We start from the raw sequence: 22,200 nt of genomic DNA on the forward strand, positions 1-22,200 counted from the left end.
ACATTTTCAAAACGAGGACTCGGACATTCCGTTCCATAAGCACTCTGCCCGTCGAGACTATTTAAAGAGTGGCTCACTTTACAAGGAGAAACTTCTGCTGAGGTGTCCAAGCAAACTCACAGCCATGGCGATTTATTAGGGACATCAGTCACTCATCACTTTTGTAATGTGTCACTTGCTTTTCATTCGTGATGATAAATGAAGCTTCAAATATGTTTCATGAAGCTGTTTTAATTTTTTCACTCCTCTGTTCAACTTTGAGGTTAAAAGTATACTTAGCATTTCTAAAACTGCTTCATTCACACCAACAGTGCCATCTAGAGGAGTAAATCAAATACAACTGGTTCATGAAGCTAATTACTTTTCACCATATTTCTTAGTTGTTTTGAACTTTTAATTGAATAGTTACATCGGGTTTTCACTGCACATTTGCAGCAATCATCTTCAAACGTGTTTAATGCATTCAGAAAACAGTCCGTGATTTCACTTTGTTAGATGATGATGACACGTTGAGGCTGGAATGAATGAATGAATTCACTTGATCTCTTTAGCCATTTTGAATTGAGAACAACTGGCAAAATGCTCCACTTTGAAGGTTGTTGCCAATGTTGAGAACTTTGCTGATTGTTTACACCAAGACTTGGGCTGGCCACCACAAATCAAGACTTGAACACCACAGAGAGCCATTCGGGGCACGTTTGACTTGAAGCCCAGGCCGAGTCGTCCCTCAGGACGGAGTTGCCCCGAAAAGAAGTCACGTGATAAGCACACGCGTGGCCGCGCTTCTAAACAATGGAGTCGGCCTCAGGCGGCTCGGCCCCGTGCGGACCATGAGCGGAGGGAGTTGTGACGACGGGGCGTTTCTTCTTCCTCACGGCCGGGTCGGGACGCTCCGTTTGACTTGGCGGAGGCACGGGGACACGCCGCTTCTTCTTGAGGATAGCCCGGGCCGCGCCCTCGAGGTCCTCGATGGTGGCGTGCGTCTCGTCGGCTGTCTCGTTCTTGGCCTGGGAGACAAAAAGCAAAGTCGTGGATTTCCAAATGGACCGAGGATGGACCCGTATAGGAAAAGCTTCTTTCGAAGCCGCTCACTTCGTCATAGGCCGAGGTCGGACTTTCGGCGAGCCTGGGTTCGTAGGGGAACTGCAAAAGAGGAGATGCTTTTCATTTCATTTCGCTTCTTATGGCGCACACGGGCCGGCCCGGCCGTTCACGTTACCTGCGTTCGGTCCGTTCTCACTGTGAAGTCCCACGAGTGCAGATCGTCTACAAGAGTGAAGACATCAAATCAACATTTCATGTCTTCTTCTTCTTCTTCAGCTACAATTGTGTCCCGTACCTGCTCCTGCATCCTCAGCGGGGCTGTCGAGCTCTTCGGCACTACCTTGTCTTTGCAGTCCCAACCTGAAAAAGAGCAAGAAGGTTCTCATCAGCCGCCGAATGTCAGAGGTCTCATTCGAGGACGCGTGTCAGACGCTCACTCTGCAAAAGCGTTGTTGTTGCTGTTGCTTTTGGGAGCCGTTGGCGGCGCAAAGTTCGTGACGGGCTCGGCAGCAGGTGAAGGGAGTGTTGACTCGGGCTGGTTTTCCAAGAATTTGAGGGGCCTCTGGTTGGTCATGTGCGGCGGCGGAGCGTTGGCGTTCTCCACGGCGAAAGGCTCTACTCGATTTCCAAACAAGCCGTGCGTACGCTGTACGTGTCAACATTGTCAATCAAACTTAACAAGGAACAGCATAAATATTGGGATACATTGATCAATGAGATTTTTTTCAGACAATTCTACACCTTAACATTCGTTAAATCTAACAATCTACGGACATGATATGGGCAAAAAAGTTTAATTCTGGCCACAATGTGCTCCCAAAATGTGTCCAGGCAATAACTGTGTCTCTAACTAGGGTTAGGGTTTCAAAGTAGTTTCAAAGTAGGGTTAGGGTTTCAAACTTGGGTTTAAAACTAGGGTTAAGGTTTTAAAGTAGCATTTAAAACTAGGGTTAGAGTTTCAAAGCAGGGTTTAAATCTAGGTTTAGGGTTTCAAAGTAGGGTTAGGGTTTCAAAGTAGGGTTTAAAACAATGGTTAACGTCTAAAGTAGGGTTTAAAACGTGGGTTAGGGTTTCAAAGTAGGGTTTAAAACAACGGTTAAGGTCTAAAGCAGGGTTTAAAACTTGGGTTAGGGTTTCAAAGTAGGGTTTAAAACAACGGTTAAGGTCTAAAGTAGGGTTTAAAACACGGGTTAGGGTTTCAAAGTAGGGTTAAAAACAACGGTTAAGGTCTAAAGTAGGGTTTAAAATGTGGGTTAGGGTTTTAAAGTAGGGTTTAAAACAACGGTTAAGGTCTAAAGTAGGGTTTAAAACTTGGGTTAGGGTTTTAAAGTAGCTTTTAAAACTAGGGTTAGAGTTTCAAAGTAGGGTTAGGGTTTCAAAGTAGGGTTTAAAACAATGGTTAAGGTCTAAAGTAGGGTTTAAAACTCGGGTTAGGGTTTCAAAGTAGGGTTTAAAACAACAGTTAAGGTCTAAAGTAGCATTTAAAACTAGTGTTAGAGTTTCAAAGCAGGGTTTAAACCTAGGTTTAGGGTTTCAAAGTAGGATTAGGGTTTCAAAGTAGGGTTTAAAACAACGGTTATGGTCTAAAGTAGGGTTTAAAACTTGGGTTAGGGTTTCAAAGTAGCATTTAAAACTAGGGTTAGAGTTTCAAAGTAGCGTTTAAAACTAGGTTTAGGGTCTAAAGTAGGGTTTAAACCTAGGTTTACGGTTTTAAAGTAGTGTTTAAAACTAGGGTTTGGGTTTCAAACAACGGTTTCAAACTAGTTTTAGGCTTTTAAAACCCTAGTTTGAAGCCCTAACCCTATTTCTAAACCCTAGTTTGAAACATGAGCCTAAAGAGTGGAAGCTGCTTTCAGTGAAATTAGCATTGCGCTTCCTGCGACATTTTCTTTCACCTGGTAAATGTGTTCCTCCCCAGCTTCCTGCATGGCTCTCTCCATTTCGTCCTCATTGTGCAGGTCTCCCGAAATCGCTCGGTGCATTTCTGCAGCCACTTCGTCCTCGATAGCCCTGAGACCTGCCTACGGAATCCAGAAGAGGATGATGCCACCAAAGGAAACTTCTCGAGCCTCTGAATCCCTTGGGCCGACTTACTTGGATCTCGGGGCCGGAGGCGTTCTTCTTGGTTGGCCGGTATCCGTAGTATTCCTCCTGGCGCTTCAGGAACTTTCGTAAATGATCCTGGAGTAGGAAAGTGGCGTAGAACTTTCCCACGGTGACCTCATCATCTGCAAGTAGAGGCGCGGTTAGTCTCCAAAAAGCCCTCTGGAGGCCTGGAATGGCGTCGGCGTGCTCACCGCCTATGGGGGGGATGACCTGATCCAACAACTTCATGCTGGTTCGCTTCCAGATGTTCTTGATGATGGCTCGAAGCTCCTCGTTAGCCTGCTCGAAGTTTCCTGCTCACGAGAAATCAAGGTCAACAAACACGCTCTTGCGCACACACGTCGACGATCTCCACCTTCTGTTTTGATCTTCAGGGCTGTCCTGACCAGGGAGAAGAGGGTGGCGTTGAAGGTGACCGTGCCATCACTGTTGAGCGGCATGTTCATGCCGACCAAGCGCTGCCGACACAAAAACTCAAATGATTCTTTCCATTTATTCCACCTAAGTCTGACTTGAAAAATTTTAAATCACTTAAATCCATTCCCATACCTCCACAATGTCTTAAGATTTTCATTTTGTCAATTTTAATTAAATAAAACTTCTACCGTACTGATCTTTCTTTTTATCATGTATTTAATGATTTTACATATACTTCAATTAAGAACACTTTCTCAATTAATCATCATGTAAGATGTATTACTCAAGGACACAATGATACCACGTGACACTGATCAAGCTGGGTTCGAACCGCTGACTTTGTAGTTAAAGAACGACCTACGCTACTAGTTGAGCTACACGGCCACAAGGCGAATTTCCCACTAAAATTCCATTGTGGTCTCTCTGTCCCTTTCTGTGCACTTCCAAAAGGGTTTCCGTCAACATACAATCAAATCCGAGATTTCATAATACAAAATCGCTGGGTTATTTGACAACTGCAGTAACACAATCAAACCAGCAGGTGGCAGTGTATCACAAGATTTGGTTGATTGGAGTTGATTTCATTTCTTGAATCGTGATCTCTCATAAATAATTTTCGAAAAATCACTACTTCGCCTGAGTCTCTTTTGTCACCTCCTGTATGAAGAAACAAACTTTTTTCTCTTTTTAACATTCATATTTGATGTGAACGTAAAGATTATACACGTGAGACACTGTTGAATAAAGTTTTTTTTTTGTTTTTTTTTTAAATATCGTGTCCCAGTGCGTACCTTGCAGGCTGCACGATGAGGGCAGAACTTGCCGAAGCCCAGCGGAGGCTGGATGCGTCTCAGCAGCGTCACCACATCCAGATGTTTGATTCTGCCTCTGGCCGAGCACACAAACACCTTCAACACAAATGCTCCGAAACCTCAACGAAAAGTTGCACTTCTCAGATCGAGTTCTCCTCTCAAGGCATTTCATCCAGAAATGTCTTTTTTTTTTTTGGAGGTCATCGTGGCTTACGTGGCCTCTGGGTCATATTCCGCCCAAATCTTCTTAAACTCATCCAGGTGGTGCGGACCCAGCAGTGACCAATCACGTGTCAGGTAGTCAAAATTGTCCATGATGACAGCGACAAACAGGTTGAGGATCTGCAGAAGGTGGCGACATTTATTGTTAAAAGTCATCTTGCCGAGCCAGCGACCGATCGCAAATGTGGATCGCTAACCAGGAAGGCACAGAGGCAGTAGAAACTGAGGAAGTAGAAGACGGCAAAGTTGGAGCCGCAGGTGAATTCTTCTCCAGGCTGAAAGTCAGACTTGGGGTCGCACTTTTGCCCATACATGGACGCCATCATGACTTCCTCCCAACCTTCTCCGGTGGCGCATCTGCAGATCAAATCTTCAGCGTGCTCGGCCGTTTACGCGGGCGCCCAACGCCTGACGAGAACTCACCGGAACAACATAAGAACCGCCTGAGGGAACGTCTGGAAGTTGTTGTTACGGTTGATTTCCGTGCCGTCCACTAAGGCGATCTTTCCGAAAATCTAAAACGTGTTTAAAACGCCGCTGAGTTGAGCACGTTCTGGTTCGGAAGCGAGCGCTCCAGCTTGCCCACCTGCATCCCGATCACGGCGTAGATGAAGAAGAGCATGACGATGAGCAGAGCCACGTGAGGAAGAGCCTGAAGAGCGAGACGAAACGAGGCTTAGCTCGCTCGCCGCTGTCGCTTGAACGCGGGGAACGCACCTGGAAGGACTTGATGAAGGTCCACAGAAGGTTTCGGATACCCTCGGAGCGATTCAGCAGTTTCACCAACCGCATGACGCGGAAGAGTCGGAAAAAGGTGATGGAAACCGAAGCGTTCTCCGAGGCCTGCCCGCGACAATGCTCGTTGTCAACCTTCACGTAAATGCAGACGTGGCATAACCAAGGCCGCTTACCGCGATTGCTTGCATGGGATTGGTGTCCTGCAGAACAAATGAACACAATTAATCGAACGTGCAAAAGAGGACACAGCGTACGACGTAGCAGTGGTGGTCAAATATTTACAGCGCAGCCTTGGAGACAGTAAAGTCCTCCGCTGGCGGCCAGGGCGCTCTGCAAAGGAGACACAGGTGATGAGTGAGATGTAGAGCAGAAAAGGACAAGGTGAGCGAGGCAGGTGGGAAGCCAGAAAAAAGGCGTGGTTGAAAAGCGGCCCAAAAGCGTGTCCGTGCGTGAGAGGCCGTGAAAACCTGCAGAAATTGCGTCATCACATACGGTGACCCAAAAAAAAAAAAAAAAAAAATCAGCGCTGTGCTCTCTTGACTCCACACACGTGGACATTCCAAATGGAAGAGAATCGTGGCAATGATGGGAGTGACATGGCGGTGGGTGACAGAACAGAGATGCTGCTCTGGAGGATGGCGGCGGCGGTGGTGGTGCTTACGACGGACGGGTAACCGCATTACTGACCAGATTCTGCCAACTAGTTGTGCCGGCACCGATCGGGGCCGCGCTTATACGCGTCTGGCTCGCACCATCGAATACACACAGTACAAGTAAGACAGAGAATCATAGACCGGGAACCTCCCGTTGAACACCCGAGCGACATTAACTCACGTCTATTTCGCTCAGGATGACGTCCACCACGCTGCCGATGACGATGATGAAGTCAAACACGTTCCAGGGGTCTCCGAAGTAACCCTGCGCAGAGGCATTCGCTCAGACTAAAAGGGGGGGGGGGGCGGGGGGCGCATCGGGCTGGAAGAAAGCCCACCTTTGCTTTGAAGGCCATGAGCTTGAGAATCATCTCCACCGTGAAGAGCACCGTGAAGATCAAGTTGAGAATGTCCGACAGCTTGGTCACGTGGTCCGACTGGTTGCAGTGCTGAAAAGCAAAGGGACACACACACACACACACACACACACACACACACACACACACACACACACACACACACACACACACACACACAACATTTGACATGGGCTGGATCTTATTTAAAAATAATAATAATAATAATTTGCAAACTGCACAAAGTCTCATTTTTATATTTGGATGTGGAAGCAAACTGACCTACCTGCATCCCCAGGCACAAAGTGTTGAGCATAATGAGGAAGAACATGAGGTACTCAAAGTAGCAGGAGGTGACGATGTACCAGACCCGGTACTGGTACGGGTTTTTGGGGATGTAGCACCTCAGCGGTCGGGCCTTCAAGGCGTACTGCACGCACTGGCGCTAAAAAAGGCAACGGAGATCTGGTCACATTGCGGTTTGAAGGTGGCGGCGGCGGCGGCCTCGGCTCACCTGGTTCTTGTCTAACTCGCAATCCTTATACTCCTGCTCGCCTTGCTCCTGGAAGGTGACGATGACGAAGCCCACAAAGATATTCATCATGAAGAAGGCGATGAGGATGATGTAGATGATGAAGAAGATGGACACATCCACCCGGTTGTTGAAGACGGGCCCCGTGTCTTCTTCGTCCGAGTCGATGGCTCGATACAAGAGTCTGCCGACGAGTTATACGTTCCGAACTAACTTCTACGCGTGTACGCGACCCGACGACGCGTCGGCACGTACTTGGGCCAGCCCTCGAAGGTGGAAACGGTAAAGAGCGCCAACATGCCGTACAGGACGTTGTCAAAGTTGAAATCGTTGTTGAGCCATTCCCGTTTGGCCACCACCGTGTCCTGTAGAGTGTTCTCAATGTGCTTCACGTAGAATCCCCTGAGAGCAGAAAGCCACGAGTGAAACCATCGGCGTCTTTCCGAAGCCAAACGGATATTTGCCTTACTGGCATTCCTCCTCTGTTATTTTGGACACGTCCGTGCAGCTGTAAAATTTCCCCTGTCGTCAAAAAGAACAAACCGTTAGCGAGATGTTAGCAAGATGATGGATGGGTGGCGTCACCAACCTTGAAAAGTTGCACTCCTATGCAGGCAAACATGAAATTTAGCAACATGGTGACCAGGACGATGTTTCCGATGGTTTTGATGGCCACAAACACACACTGGACCACGTGCTGAACCGAAAAAAAAGAAAGTTAGAAGAAAAGCTCCGATGGAGAGGGAGTTAGCGTGACGCTAAAGCGCAGACCTTGAGGCCTTTGGCTCGATTGATGGCCCTGAGAGGCCGCAGCACCCTGAGCACCCTGAGAATCTTCACCACCGAGATGGCGCTGGATCTGAACACCGCAAATGACGCAGGCAACAATGACAATGCAACGTTTCACACGCAAGGTCCTGGGCTTACTCACTCCATGCCCATGGAGAGCAGCGAGACTCCGACCACAATCAGATCCAGGATGTTGAAGGAGTTGCGACAGAATGAGCCCTCGTGCATGAACGCGCCATAAACTGTCATCTGTCGTGGGAAAAAGTTGCAATTAATATCCATCCGTCCATCCATCCGTCCGTCCGTCCATCCATGCATCCATCCATCCATGCATCCATCCGTCCGTCCGTCCGTCCATCCATGCATCCATCCATGCATCCATCCATCCATCCATCCATCCATCCATCCATCCATCCATCCATCCATCCATCCATCCATCCATCCATCCATCCATCCATCCATCCATCCATCCATCCATCTTACCTTCAGCACAATCTCAATGGTGAACACAGTCGTGAAGACGATGTCGGCGTAGGCCAAAATCTGCGGGACGAGAGGGAGAAGGCAGCGACGTCGCTCGGCTTTTGTCAAACGGCTTTGGCGGCGCTTTCACACCTGGTTTCGATAAGAATTCGGATCGATGGGGTCCTCGGCTGCCAGGGAGATGGAGGACAGCAGGATGAAAAGCAGGATCAGATTGGTAAAAGACGAGGCGTTGATGATCTTGTAGCACAGTTTGCGGAACCTGAGCCCCGCCGGCGGAAACAAGGAGAGCACGCGCAATCAGCGAGACGGCCAATCGGCATTTAGGCAAAGGTGTCCGCCACCGACTTGTTTTGCGGGCCGAAGATGAAAAAAGAGCTGGCTTCGGGCAGCGGCACGGTTTCCTCCTTCAACTGAAGGTCGGCCATGGGACGCGGTCGAGGGCTGATGGGGATTTCGGGCTCCTCCTCTTCATCGTCGCCTTGGATGAAGGCAGAAACAGAGTTTCACCGCGATCTTGAGAAGATGACAAATTTAGTTTGTTTACCTGGGAAGTCGGCGGGCGGGAAAGGATCTTTCACTTCATTGACATTGGACTCAAACTCGTCAATCTTGAGCTGATGGAAGAAGATGATCGTTGATGATGACTCGAAAGTGTGTGTCGTGTGTTTGAAGGTAGCTGAACCTTGGCTGTGGTCGGCATGCCCTCCATCTTGGCTCTCTGCTCAGCCAGTTTCTTGGAGATCCTCTCCCTCTCCTCATCTGTTTTGTCGGGCATTTTGGACCTACACACAAAGACGTGATAAGATGGAGTGCAGATGATCTTTTTTTTTTTTTTTTCCCTGTCAATCAATGATCGATTCACCGCAGCAGCTTCCTCCTCAACTTCTCCTCCGCCTTTTCCTTCTGAGCCGAGGTCAGACTCTCGGCCTCCGCGAGGTTGTCCACCGCGATGGCCAAGAAGACGTTGAGAAGAATATCTGCTCGGATCGGGTTCGGGAAAACAATCTTTGACCGGCTCGAATATCCCACGGGGGAGCTTCGGCTAGGATACAGTTTCCACAGACAAAGAGGACGATGAAGTAGATGGCAACCAGAATGCCGGGGAAAACCGGGCCGCCGTAGGCCATGATGCCGTTGTTCATGATGGCCGTCCACTCCTCCCCAGTTAAGATCTGGGAGACCACGACGGTTTATAGTAGCAAACGTGACGGAACCCGTGGAAAATGTCTCACCTGGAACACGCTGATGAGGGCTTGAGGGAAATTGTCAAAGTTGCTTCGTCTGGGCCTATTGTCAGGAAAGTTGAACTTGCCCCCAAACACTTGCATGCCGAGCAGGGAGAAGATGACGATGAAGAGGAAGAGGAGGAGGAGCAGGGAAGCGATGGAGCGGACAGAGTTGAGCAGGGAGGCCACCAGGTTACTCAGAGAGGTCCAGTACCTGCGAGAAGAGGACAGCCATGATTCAGCCTCCAATATTTCGTTGCGCTGATCTCAAAAGCAGATGGATGTAATGGCACCATCTAGAGGGCTTCTTAGTCATTACAGCGCCATTTGTGGCTATAATGTCATGGCAAAGAAAATGTTGGCCTCTACTCCAAACACAATAGAAACGCCCACAGCAGTTAAGGACTTATAATTTTTATGAATATAATATAAATGATAAATATGTAACCTGATCAATTTACTGTTGAACAATGTTGGGAATAACTTCAAAGTAATATTGACCAACAGATTGGTCATTTTGTGATATTTGGTTGTTATTGTTTGGTTCTAGTAATTTTTTTTTTTTTTTGGGTCCAAAAATTGTATGCTAAAAGGGAAAAGTGGTGCTGAAATACTGTAAATTAGTGAAAAACATTTATAAAAATATAATACAAAAAATACCATAGTAAACATATCTCAATATAATAATATTGAATATTGAATTGAATATTAAATAAAAATATTACAATATAATTTTTCATCTTGCAACACTAATGAGGATATAGAAAATGGATGTATGGATAAAGAAACAGATCAACAAAAAAAGAAAATTCATTAAAAATTCCTTTCAGTATTGAAAGTCATTTCTGTCTATTTATCATTCCGTGAAAATCCACTTTTGATGTCGTTTAAGGAGAATGTTTGTGGCTTGCGAGACTCACTTTGTGACTTTAAGGATCCTGAGGAGTCGAATACACCGGAGTACGGAGAAACCCAGGGGGGTGACCTCTCCCACCGACAACATGATCATCTCCAGGATTCCGCAAATCACCACGAAGAAGTCAAAACGGTTGAACAGCGACATGAAATACGCCCGGGGTCCCAGCGCGTACATTTTCACAAACATCTCGATGACAAAGAGCACCAGGAGGACGCGGCTTGCCACGTCTGCCGACAGAGAGAAGAATGTCAACCCGAGTCCGTTAGGAGTCCACGTGGAGGTTGTTGCTCAACCTTGAATTGTTGTGAGCATGGCGGGCTGGTGGTGGTGCTCCGTGGCGATGGTCAGCGTGTTGAGGAGCACCAGGAACATCACCAGCCAGTAAAACGCTCTGGTTTTCACGTAAACCAGACACTTCATCCTGAAGAAGCGGTTCCAGCGACGAGCCAGGCGACTGGATGCCAAAGCAACGCCGACGGCGAGGACAACTAAGTGTTGTCTTCGTCAATGCGTGCACGTAAACAGTCACAGATTACTCACTAGTAGTAGATCACACGACTCTTGCACTCCACGTCAAACAGGCTGTCGGTGTCAGAATCGCCGCTGGTCAGAGGCAGGAGACCTGGATGGATAAGTGGGTAGATTACATTAGATAGACAGATAGATGGACAGACTGACGGACAGTGTAATCAATTTGCAGTTCTCTGACCTTTGCCCTCTCTGTCAGCATCAAGGACCTCAGCGTGGGTGATCCACTCCATGTAGCCGTGCAGATCCTCATCCAGCTGCTGACGCTCCCGCAACTTCTGGAACTCTCCTCGGGACCGGGCTTTCTCCCGCTCTTTGGTGAACTCACTGAGCAGAGGAAGAAGATTTTCAATGGTGTCGAGAAAAAGGTGGCGTGAAGTTCTACGGTACGTGCTGAGTCGGCGTACCCGCTGAGCACGCCCAGAACCAAATTGAGCACAAAGAAGGAGCCCACAAGAATGAGAGGAACAAAGTAGACCCAAGGCCATTCGTTTCCGATGGCGTCGTTGATCTGAAAGACATCGCACACATTTAGGGGCGGGTGCAGCCTAAGCTGATTCATCAGCTTTGGAAAACAAGTTAGGACCTCTAAATGTTGCATATATTAAAAAATATTTAAAAAAATACAGAAAAATTACTACTAAAAATATATATATTAAAAATATTTTTTTAAATATATATAAAATATTTGTACAGTAGCGTTTGTATGTATAAATGGATATACTGGTATGTAGGTAAAAACAAAGCAAAAATTATATGTTAAAAAAAAAAAAATTAAATTAAAAATAAAATCTTTGTATGGTAGCGTTCCGGAAGGTTTTTGCAATACAGGTTGGCAAAGACATGGCCGCGTGACCAACCCAGTAGAGAACTTTGGTCCATCCCTCCATGGTGATGCACTGGTAGACTGTGAGCATGGCGAAGCCGATGTTGTCAAAGTGGGTGATGCCGTCGTTAGGACCTTCCCAGCCCGGCCGGCACTCGGAGCCGTTGATCAAGCAGCGCCGTCCGTTCCCGGCCTGAGCGCAGGGGGCGGGCCTCTCCCCCTCTGCCGTTGAGTAGATATCTGCAGCGGTGGAAGAATCGAGGTCAAAGTTCATTCTAACATTTTAGTCGTCGCCGCGTACTTGTGCCCGTGTAGTAGCAGGTCTTGTGCATTTTGCACTTGAAGAGCTCCAGTCCCATGATGGCGTAGATGGTGACCAACAAGAAGACCAGCAGGGCAATGTGCAGCAGAGGGAGCATGGCTTTCAAGATGGAATTCATCACCACCTGCAGGCCTGGATGGAAACAAGATACAGAGGTTCTCCTCAGGTCCAATCAGAGGTGCTCGCCAACCGCTTCTTACTGGGAACTCCGGAGACGAGGCGTAAGGGACGCAGAACCCTGAAGGCTCTCAGTGCCTTCATGTCAAAGCCGCCGCCTTTCTCCATGGGAACGCCTGCTATTGTATTGAAGGTATCCAGGGCAAAGGTGACCAACCTAGAGGAGGACCATCACTGAGTGCTCCCATACGTTGCTGTGGTCACGCATCAAAGGTTCTTTCTTACCCCATGAAGACGATGACAAAATCCAATATGTTCCAGCAGTTGCGTAAATATGCACCCTCGTGGAACACAAAACCATAAGCAATGATCTTCAGAAAGCACTCCAAGGTGAAGATGACCAAGAAGACGTACTCTAGACTCTCCTGCGGAAAAAAAATGTTATCCAATTAAAGATCTTCTGCGTCAAGTATGGCTGGAGTGATGGATGTTCCTTTTTTTTTTTTTTAACCAAAGCTAGAAATTAATCGAAAGCTATTTTTATCGTTCTCTTGAGTCATTTGGATTTGTGGATGCAGATCTTGTTGCCTCCCTCACCTCAGAGGAATGAGAAGGCCTTTGGCCAAATGGGTCAGTCCCTGAGTATAAACTTATTTATGTATTGTGATATCCATTTGGTTGAGTGTCAGAAAGATCTCTTTTTGGAGATACAAGACACTTTTTTTTTTATTTTGCTTTGACTTGTGAGCAAAAACTCGACGAACGCTGCATGGACCGTAAACACAACTGACTTTGTGACATGCGAAAAATTCTTCCAAAAATGTTCTCTGAGCTGTTTCTCGCCACTTCTAATTTAAGTTCACACAAAACAAAGAGAATTACAACTTTGTACATCAAACAACCACAGATGTTTGCCTTTGTTTAGCTTAATGCTAGCATACAATGCAAAACGCCATAGACAAGCTAACGAATGGCACCCACTTGGATGCCATATAAACCATTAAGCTAGCTTAATGCTAGCACACAATGAAAAACACCATAGACAAGCTAACAAATGGCACCCACATGGATGCCGTATAAATTATAAAGTCACGAATATTTGAACACATCTAAAACGGCGTACAGAGCTAAATCACATTTGAGACACGAGTGTTGCTCACTGAAGAGTCCCGACGGAGCGATCATTCTCGCTTACCAGGCTGGTATTGGTGTTATTGCTATCTTCTTCAGGCATGGGCAGGAACACGGCCAGGGCAACACAGTTTGCAAAGATGGTCAATAAGATGATGATCTCAAAGGTTCTGTATGCTGCTGTTCAGGATTATTACTCAAGGAAGATGGGAATTGCACTTTCTCCCTAAAGAAATAAGAACAGATAATATTTGCTGCCCTAAGCTCCCGCCACGTCACTGGACGTGCCATGCCCGTCTTGGATAGGTTTATTGGGCTGTCATATAAGACATTAATAAAATGATTAAAGATGAGAATTGAGGTGTCCTGCGGGGTAGATTCCACAACAAAGCATCATGTGACCTGCTCACCGTGTCGACTTCATCTTAAAATAGTTGTAGGTGAGATGATTGGGACTTCCAGGTACAGTAAAAGAGTTGAGTTATTTTTATTTACAGTTAAACTGTCCGTTAACATACAAAGATGCTAAATACATATGTTAGGAATAAAGGCTATCATGACGCAGTTTTTTTTCGAGGTGGTATTTGGTGATAAAAGATTGAGAATCCTTAGACTAGGCCTAAATTCGCTTCGGTGCTGATTTTGTGAAAATCAACTTTGGCAAGCCAAGAATACAACAGCTCTGCTTTTCACCAATGTGCTGCATCACTCCCGCGACTGACTATAGGCCTTGACACTTTCTCATTCCCGCCAGTAGGGGGCTCAGTAAGAGAATTCGCCTGCCAGGTCAGCATCATGTCCTCGCTGTGATGCAGCAGGACAGCTGCTCGGCCCAAGAATATGTCCAAAGCAGCCAAACACATGCGAGCCTGCCAAAATGAGTCAGACTTGTTCCTCATTCTTGTCAAACGTCACCACACTACATTTTTTTGTGTGTTTTTTTTTCTCTCTCTCTCCCCTACTTGCTGCGGGGTGACATACCAATGTGATTATACTTGTGCAATAAAAAGTGCCCATGACTCGGTTGAGCATGTGGCGACAAATGGCAACGGAACGTAGGGGGGGGGATTTTTTTCTTTTTACATAATGGGGTTCACAATCTAACTTGGCCCTTTCTTTCTGTGTTAAAATGCTCACTCATGTAAAATATTTTGTGTACAATAAATAAGCCCTGAATTGTGAAGCCTGAATATTTGGAATGACAAAGAAAGCAGACTATCTATTGATCCAAAAGTTTATCCATACTCATCAACGGAGTCTGAAAATACATCAATTGCTGTCAGCTAATTCTGTTCTGGATACGAAAGATGTCTGAACCCGGAATGGGCATGAGGCTAAAATAAAAGTAGGAAAGTCCCCGCAGGGACCGCTGAGTGATATTCTGCACGCCAAGCCTCACATAGTGGAAGCATTTGAGCGCTATTTTCACATTAAACACAGAATGGCCTCGCGTGCCTGCATGGACGTGGACGTGGGCTGCCAGGGAATAACACCAGTCTTTGCACGTCACACGGCAAATTGACGTGAGCTTAAGGGGGCTAGCGATTGACATCTCGGCAAACAGCCGGTGTAAAGCGGCTTAATCGTAGCAGCTCCATCAAGTTGCCAAATGGTTCTGGCACCTGACACGCTCCCATCTTCGTCTCGATATAATATAAAGGATACTTCCACTCCACAATGTTAATGCAGGCCTTGCGGAAGGGATTTTTAAGAGTGAAGAGGAAGAGGGATCTGGCAGGTCTCGGGTTGCCCCCCGTGGCCTGTAACTTCTTCAGCTTCTCCCGCTGCTTCCTCTTCAGCTCCTCTTCATTCATGATGACCGGCTTGGACGCGTCCGAGTTTGCCGCCATCCTGGAGATTCCCACGGGGCCTCCTCCGCCGCTTGTATAATCCCAAGGCGAGGTGGAGCGGCAGAGTTGATAATTGCGTTTGTTTGTGCCTCCAGCGGAGCCGCGGGCCTCGCCTGGCTGAGGACCTCTGACTGGAAAACCTGCCGGCCAAGTGGCAGCAAGCGCAGTTGGCCCTGCTGGAGTTTAATTTTAGACCGTGAACTAGCGGCGAGCCATGCTTGGGGATGGTAAAAAGGTTTGGGGGGTGACGACCTGCAAGACGGGATGAAATAAAATGAAGGGGGGTGGGGTGGGTTGTCTGGGCAGGGCAAGGGAGGGGACCAAGGCTGATCAAATGTTTACATTTGTGACTCGTGTTAAGTGTGTTGGTTTGTCTGAACTGTGGGCAGTGTATGACTATTAAACATTAAAAAACAAGTTAAAAAAGTTTCTATGCAAATATCTGGAGGACCCAAACTGCCAAAATAAAAAATAATGAAGTGAAAATAAAACATTTAAAAAAAAGAAGTCAAAAATATAAATAATAAATAAATATTACAAATAATAAATATAAAAAACACATCCCCTCATTACATGCTGACACTGACTGACATGAAATGAGAGATTATTTAATTTATTGTCTATTTCTATATTTATTTTTCAATTGAAAAATGCTTTTGTCTTTATTTTTACTTTGATCTATTTTTAATGTTTTTGTTTTATTTTGATTTTTCAATTGTATTTTTCATTTTGTTTTTATTTTCACATATTAATTTATTTTGGCAGTTTTGGTCCTCCATAAAAACTGACCTCATAGCATCAAAATGTGCTCCAAATTAAACGTGCAAAGTGAAGGATTAAGACGATCATAACTTCTTTAACAAGGGCAAGCAGCGTGTTGCCCTCTAGTGTTCATTTTCGGTACGAGCAAATTAACACGACAAACACCCAAAATTGCTTAACCAGTGCTTTCTTATTTGGCATCAAGACAAACGTACAGACAACTGATTAGCGAGGACATTCAAATTAGCCACAAATATCGAATAAAACAATCATGATAAATACATTTGTGGTCAACACATCAGTAGCAATGGTTTTAAATACAAAGAAAGTCATGGTCAAACAATTAACAAATATTGATAAACAATAAACATTTTTTTTTCAAATACTAACTAGGAGTGACTTTCAATCTTCCACAAATTTACTGTAAAGCACATGCAGGAATTGCTCACTGCCGTGCTCGTCAATTAAGCATCGCAATCTCGAGCGGGTCTATTTTTACGTCAAGCCTTGGAATTCCGTGTGGTGAACTTGCGAAAGTGCAGCAGGTGACAGAGAAGCTACCTGGCCTCGGCTCTAACTGAGCATCTTATGGCGATCGAAGACCGTCTTGCGCTGTTCCTGGACCTGCTTCTTCCAACGTTGCTGCGCGCCCTCCACCCGCTCCAGCACCGTGTTTCCTCTGGCCAGTCCGCCGTCCACTTGCGGACGCATCTCCTAAAAAAAAAAAAAAAAAAGAAAGAGCGCACGTGGAGAAGCCGAGGTTCGTGGTGAGCAGAGGATTTGCCGTACCTCAGAATCCTCCTCGTTGTGCAGAGGCTGCGTGTAAGCGTCGTGCTTGCGGATGAGAGGCTCCACCAGAAGGAGGAAGAGCATGTACAGGAGCAGAGCCCCCACAACAGACAAGTAGATGATGATGGTCACCTGAGATGCAAAATAATAGCTTTTGATTGCCTCCCACTTTTTTTACCTGGGCTGGCAAAAGGAAGCTCTCATCTGACCTTGATAGTGTTGCTGCTCCGTTCCTCGTACTTGCACTCACACAGCAGGCAGTAAGCTTCTACATCACGGCCAGGTACCGGCATGGGATCCACCACATGGAGGCAGTTGCTAGACATAGAGAAGTGGGAAAAAGAAAATAATCAAACTCAAACAGATCACAAATAGAACAAGACAAGGGAACTGCTGCAAATTACCAATCCTTTTGGGAAACATTTTGATTGTAGATGTGCCCGGAAATGTTTCTGTAAGGCGGGCAGATGCACTTGCAGCGAACATCTTCAAAGCTCTGTCATTGCAGCCGAACCAAACAAAAAAAAAAAAAGAACGCAAATTAGAGATTTTGGTGAGCATTGCTTTGCAGACCTGGTGCTTTTAAGAATGAACACAAAATCAAGCTTATCGGTATATCACGTCCGACATAGCAGCGCAAATGTGTGGATATTATGGCTGACTGATGATCCTTTTACCTGAGCGCCCCCCCCCCCCCCGCAGAATGCACCTGCTGGTCTTACCTTTGCATTCACAAGAGAAGCAGCATCTAGCAGCACAGCAAACAATGTCGCAGCTGCGACAAAAGTCCAGCAAAACGACATCGTCTCGCAGGTATATGGAAACGCACTAAAAAAAAAAAAGAATCACCTGACCGCTGAATTCCTCCACTTCCGGGTTGTCGTCAACAAACGGCGACTCTGCCACCTACTGGTGGAAATACATTCAACATGCAGTTCAAATCACGGAATGAATACAAACAATTAAGTTCCAATCTTTATCACGAAAACCATTTACTGAAGTTCTGTTTTGATCATTGTACTATATTAAAAATAATATTGCTGTTGTTGAGTTACTTATATACAGTTTGTTCTTTGTGATGCTGCTTTGATGACTTCTACACAGGCACAGACAGTAATGGAATAAAGATATTTTGCCATTGAATGTTTTCATGAATAATTACATCATTCGTGCTGAAAATGCGTTTCTTTTTATTGTCTGTCTCTTCTACTCTTATTTCATTCATATTTTTTAGCCATTAAAAACACAAGAGAGGGGTTTTAAAACTCATCAAGTATTTTCCCATAAATTCAAGCCAACTCTTGCATACAAATGAAATACTCCTTCTCTGGTGCAATGTGAAATGTATACGCTGACTCTTTGACCAAATCAATACTACCTCTATTTGCTAGTAATCCTGTTATCACGTTTTTCTATATGATCAGATCGCCTTAATAAGACAAAGGAATCGACAAATTCAGACAGAACCACTTGAGCTTCAATTGGCTTTGTCCAATGCACACTGAGAAAAAAAAAACAAGGAAAAAAGGGATTAAATGAAAAGAGCTAATCTGTTAATTTACCTTTGCCAAGAATCGTCTCATGCAATGTATTCTCTTTTTCAGGCGTTAGTACAGTTAAGAGCTCTCATTAAAAAAAGAACAACAAGAACGACATGACTGGATCATCATCAAAACAACATTAATGAAGACTAGTACAAGTTGAAGAGCGACAGCCTGACAAGCAATCAAAATCTAATTTAAAAATAAGCAATGCACCATCCCAACATCAACAAAAAGCACATTTCAGGGAACCACTCACTAAATGAATCCACAAATGGATGTTCATGTGAGCAAAGCGCCACTAGAGGGTACTAGAACCTAAATGACAAGCAAAGCAAACAAATGCTCAGACTTGCCCTGTTCAACATTAAAAATGTGGTCGCGCACTTTCGAACTTGAAATGACAGAAGAGCACAAATTGCATCAAAACGCAAAGTTTGACATGAGGGTCCGAGCCCGAATCACATTTGATGTCACCAGGATGCTAATAAAAGTCTTCATTTAGGAGCGTGGTGACGTCATCGCACTGAAAGCTGCTTAACGCGCACCTCTGTTCATTTGCGGCAAGTCACATTTGTTTTTTGTTGTTTTTGTTGATTTTTCAGTCTCCAATTGGGAGTTTTTCATCCGGCAAGGTGTTTTTTTTTTCTTTTTAATATTGCATTAAGGCATTAGATTGCCTGGATTTTTTTTTTTCCACAGTTCACATATATACTAGCTGTCAAGTCATAATGACTGTTCTCAAGAGGAAGTCAAGTCATTCTTTTTCTTGACAGCAATACGTTCTGTGTCCACACTTGTCTACGCACGGTGTTTTGATCGATGTTGTGCTAGTGGAATATGAATGAAGCCGGAAAAGCCCCCCACCCCCTTTTTTGATCTCGGGGGGGGGCTATTTTGCTGCGTACTGCCAATTGCGGTTGACTGAAAATTTAGCAGCAGCATTTAGCTGTCAAGCTACGCTCAAGTGGAAAAAGTTCAGAAAATTCCATTTCTCACTCTTGCGTTTACAACAGGAGTGAGACAACTTTTTCATCTATTCTTTTTTTTCCCCTTCTTGCTTGCATACATTGCATTGAAGTCAAGCTTGACCTATGAGAATAAAGCCTTCTGTGTCCTTATTCTTCATAGCCCTCACAACCTTTTCCAATGATTCCTTTTTGACCTTTATCATATCATCTGCGGTGTCTTTTTCGCCTCCTCTTTTTCCTTGATATCGTGCTTTTGTCGAGGCCGGGCGTTGACGTTTGAATAAGAAGCCTATCTCCCTCCTGTCTGCTCTTATTCGTCTGCCCCTCCTCCTACTGAGGCCAGGCAGCGGGAGGAGCCATTCTAATGGATGCCCATGGTAATGGAAGTCAGGGGAGGCAGCAGACACCGGTGGTCCACGGGCAGCTCCAAAAAAACCATAAATCACAACCGGCGGTTCCGCCCTTCTGAGTGTAGCCGATCACACTCCACCAAAAAGCAATTCTGCCAACGTGTGTTTGCACATTTGTCTTCATCAGCCTCTGGCCTGTTTCCAGCCCCCGTGACTGACGTTTGCTTCCCCGTGGTAACCGCACAAAGTATTTACACATTAGCTTCAAAGGTTTCCTTCCACCAGAGCAGTAACACAACATATTTTGTCTGTGCCTACTATCAGCTAATTGCTGAAAAAAATAATAAAGATAAGGTCTGCAGAAGCTGGATAACAACATGAAGGAAACCGGAAACATGAAGGAGACCGGAACCCGAGGACCAGGACTGGTGACCCCTGAGTTTGAGGGTCTTAACTTGTCAGCAGGTCAACCTGCAAGTGAGATAAAAAAGCAACGGCGACGGAGTCGTGACATCACACTAAGACACTACGAAGCGTCCAATCAGATTGATAGGTCATCACGATCCTCAGGTTAAATCAGCGCATTGCTATGAAAAGGATATCATAAATAATAATTTCCCAAATTTGTATTCATAAAGTTTTTGATAGACTGATTGATTTAAAAACATAAATTTTGCTACTTTTTTCCCGTTTTTTTTGCAGTTTTGCGGCTCATCTTATTAAAACCAATAGTTTATTTTCGTTCTGCGGTTATTAATTCAAATATTGGCCCATGTTCTGATTGCTATTGATGATATGTCAAAAAGTTGTTTTTCCCCTTTTGGAAGTTAGGACGATGCTTGCAGAAGAAGTGGCTAGAGCACAGAAGTTGCCGCTTCAAAAGTGGAAGAAAAGTAGCCATTGATGTTAACCCAAAGTCCAGTCTGTGTCTTCTCCTGCTTTATGGCCACCGACAGCTGCCCGTCAAGCAGCCCTGGGGGGAGGGGGGGGGGGGGGGGCTGAGGAGCCCGCGACATCGAGGTGAGTGCCGGGTCCGTTGTTGCTGAGCTGACATGAAACGTAGCTAAAGAGACGAGAGAGCATCTCCTGCCTCTGAGGGACGCGGATCTCCAGTGAGAAAATGGAGATGTTGGAGCTGGACCCTCCGACAAACACAACGTGAAAGCTGACACGTGATGGACACAAACATAGGGGGACAAGCGGACAGCATCCCCCACCCCCCGCCCCCCTTCATGTTCTTCTACCTCGTCACAGCTGTAGAGAAATAAGACCGCCAAGACAGGAGGAGAAGTATCTTATGTTGGAAGTCTTCTGCTTATCTCCAATTTTTCTTTTTTTTTACTACTAGTTTTGATAACTTGCGGAAACTATTTATCTTTGACGTCTATAACCGTCAATGGCACTCAATGAGTTAAACGAGAATCCGAGATATCTGCGAGGTCATTTAGCGCAAACGACATCACCTTGACCATCGTGCTTGGAACCGTAGCGTGTTGAGGAGAAAACGCGGAAGCCGAGTGGCAGGAATCCACACGCGTCCTTCAAGAGAGGATGCCAGTAAAACAGTTGAAAACAATGAAAAGTGACAAGCACTGAAAGGTGGACGGATAAACAGCTGCAGGCAACCATGGGCGTTTGTTTACTGCTTTCACAAGGCTTGGCAAACTTTACACGAGAACCGCAGATGCATTTCTGGGGCGGTGGGATTGCTAACAAAATTGCTAGCTAGATAGCTAAGGGCATTGCTAGCTAGCTAACCGCACACCGCGACCGTGCCAGTTTTCAGTCTTTCTACGTCTTCAGATATTATCTTCAAACAGGTCAAGTGAATTAAGAAACACATATCTTCAAAAGATGCAAATTGGGTTTGGCCGTAGTTCAAAACAAAGTTGATGCCGAGACAGACGCGTGTGGTAATGTCGAGTGACACGTGCTTTTGTCCCACCTGCCTGAAACAATAAGCGAGCACGAGCTAAGCGAAAGAGACTCCACACTCCAAAAACAAGGGTGCAAGAAAGATGTCAAGTCCAATTCAAATTTTTGGGTTTGCGATGGCGTCGAGTTGCCAACACCTTTTATTGTCGCTGCCGATTGCGGGCCGGTTTTGATCCAGCGGCCACACCTGCGGGCGCCATCGATCGTGTCACCAGACGCTTCCTTCACTTCCTTTGACTCACGTCTGTCTCTCTTTGCCGTATTCATCGCAATTCACAACGGTCGCCTCATGGCGCTTTCCCAGAGCCAAACAATGGCGCCGTCTAGAAAGAGAGCGTCGAGCTAAATGGGATGTGTCGCAGATAGCGATCGTCTCTCTTTTCTGAATGTTGTCTCACTCCCCGTGGCCAGACACAAACGCGGCCGACTGAGACCAAAGTTGTCATCTCACAATGACAGAAATCAATAGAGCCCGCCGACGCCGTCGCTGTAATCGGCGCGCACGAGGGGTCGGAGCTGCAAGACATAAAAACGCGGAGGAGGTCAAAGAAGGGGAAATTTGATGAATGGATCATACACTCAAATTCACTTCAATTCAGTTTTGAAAGATTAAATTTAGGTTTGGGTAAGTACCGGGTATCGGTACTGGGTGGATTTATTTCATCGAAAATTTTATCATTGTAATAATAGCCAATCAAAGAAATGCAACAAACTGCAAATGACTGACGGTGCATTTTTAGCATCGTAACTGCTCATATTCCACAGCTAATATATTAGC

At 45.7% G+C, this 22,200-nt stretch overlaps 2 protein-coding genes across 4 annotated transcripts; both read right to left on the reverse strand.

Annotated features, from left to right (window-relative positions):
- Positions 1-24: 24 nt before the first annotated feature.
- Positions 25-15,074, reverse strand: LOC147062761 (dihydropyridine-sensitive L-type skeletal muscle calcium channel subunit alpha-1-like). Of its 3 annotated transcripts, XM_085927491.1 has the most exons (46): positions 14,890-15,074; positions 13,289-13,394; positions 12,379-12,518; positions 12,177-12,310; positions 11,956-12,108; positions 11,689-11,894; positions 11,236-11,339; positions 11,010-11,155; positions 10,841-10,922; positions 10,594-10,754; positions 10,302-10,527; positions 9,388-9,595; positions 9,207-9,327; positions 9,018-9,132; positions 8,838-8,937; positions 8,700-8,769; positions 8,501-8,633; positions 8,285-8,414; positions 8,153-8,212; positions 7,812-7,918; positions 7,652-7,739; positions 7,470-7,577; positions 7,350-7,402; positions 7,136-7,282; positions 6,863-7,064; positions 6,635-6,793; positions 6,331-6,441; positions 6,174-6,257; positions 6,027-6,080; positions 5,622-5,669; positions 5,513-5,539; positions 5,319-5,444; positions 5,188-5,253; positions 5,025-5,116; positions 4,799-4,958; positions 4,594-4,721; positions 4,359-4,455; positions 3,506-3,608; positions 3,342-3,443; positions 3,139-3,272; positions 2,940-3,065; positions 1,482-1,690; positions 1,340-1,404; positions 1,220-1,266; positions 1,093-1,143; positions 25-1,007 (listed from the first exon to the last, which is right to left on the reverse strand). In XM_085927491.1, the coding sequence occupies exons 1-46, from the start codon at positions 15,072-15,074 to the stop codon at positions 786-788; spliced, it is 5,496 nt and encodes a 1,831-aa protein (XP_085783617.1). In that variant the 3' UTR covers positions 25-785. The 3 variants fall into 3 exon arrangements, with proteins under 3 accessions (XP_085783617.1, XP_085783618.1, XP_085783615.1); XM_085927492.1 differs by lacking the exon at positions 6,027-6,080; XM_085927489.1 differs by lacking the exon at positions 6,027-6,080 and having other exon boundaries at positions 7,812-7,953; positions 8,074-8,212.
- A 945-nt stretch (positions 15,075-16,019) lies between these two features.
- On the reverse strand, positions 16,020-17,526 carry tmem9 (transmembrane protein 9). Its single transcript, XM_085916583.1, has 5 exons — positions 17,348-17,526; positions 17,030-17,121; positions 16,835-16,943; positions 16,626-16,757; positions 16,020-16,550 (listed from the first exon to the last, which is right to left on the reverse strand). The coding sequence occupies exons 1-5, from the start codon at positions 17,426-17,428 to the stop codon at positions 16,410-16,412; spliced, it is 555 nt and encodes a 184-aa protein (XP_085772709.1). The 5' UTR covers positions 17,429-17,526; the 3' UTR covers positions 16,020-16,409.
- Between the last annotated feature and the right edge of the window lie 4,674 nt (positions 17,527-22,200).

The sequence above is a fragment of the Syngnathus leptorhynchus genome, chromosome 1, assembly GCF_054491065.1.
Source record: "Syngnathus leptorhynchus isolate UIUO chromosome 1, UIUO_Slep, whole genome shotgun sequence".
Taxonomy (NCBI): Eukaryota; Metazoa; Chordata; class Actinopteri; order Syngnathiformes; family Syngnathidae; genus Syngnathus; species Syngnathus leptorhynchus.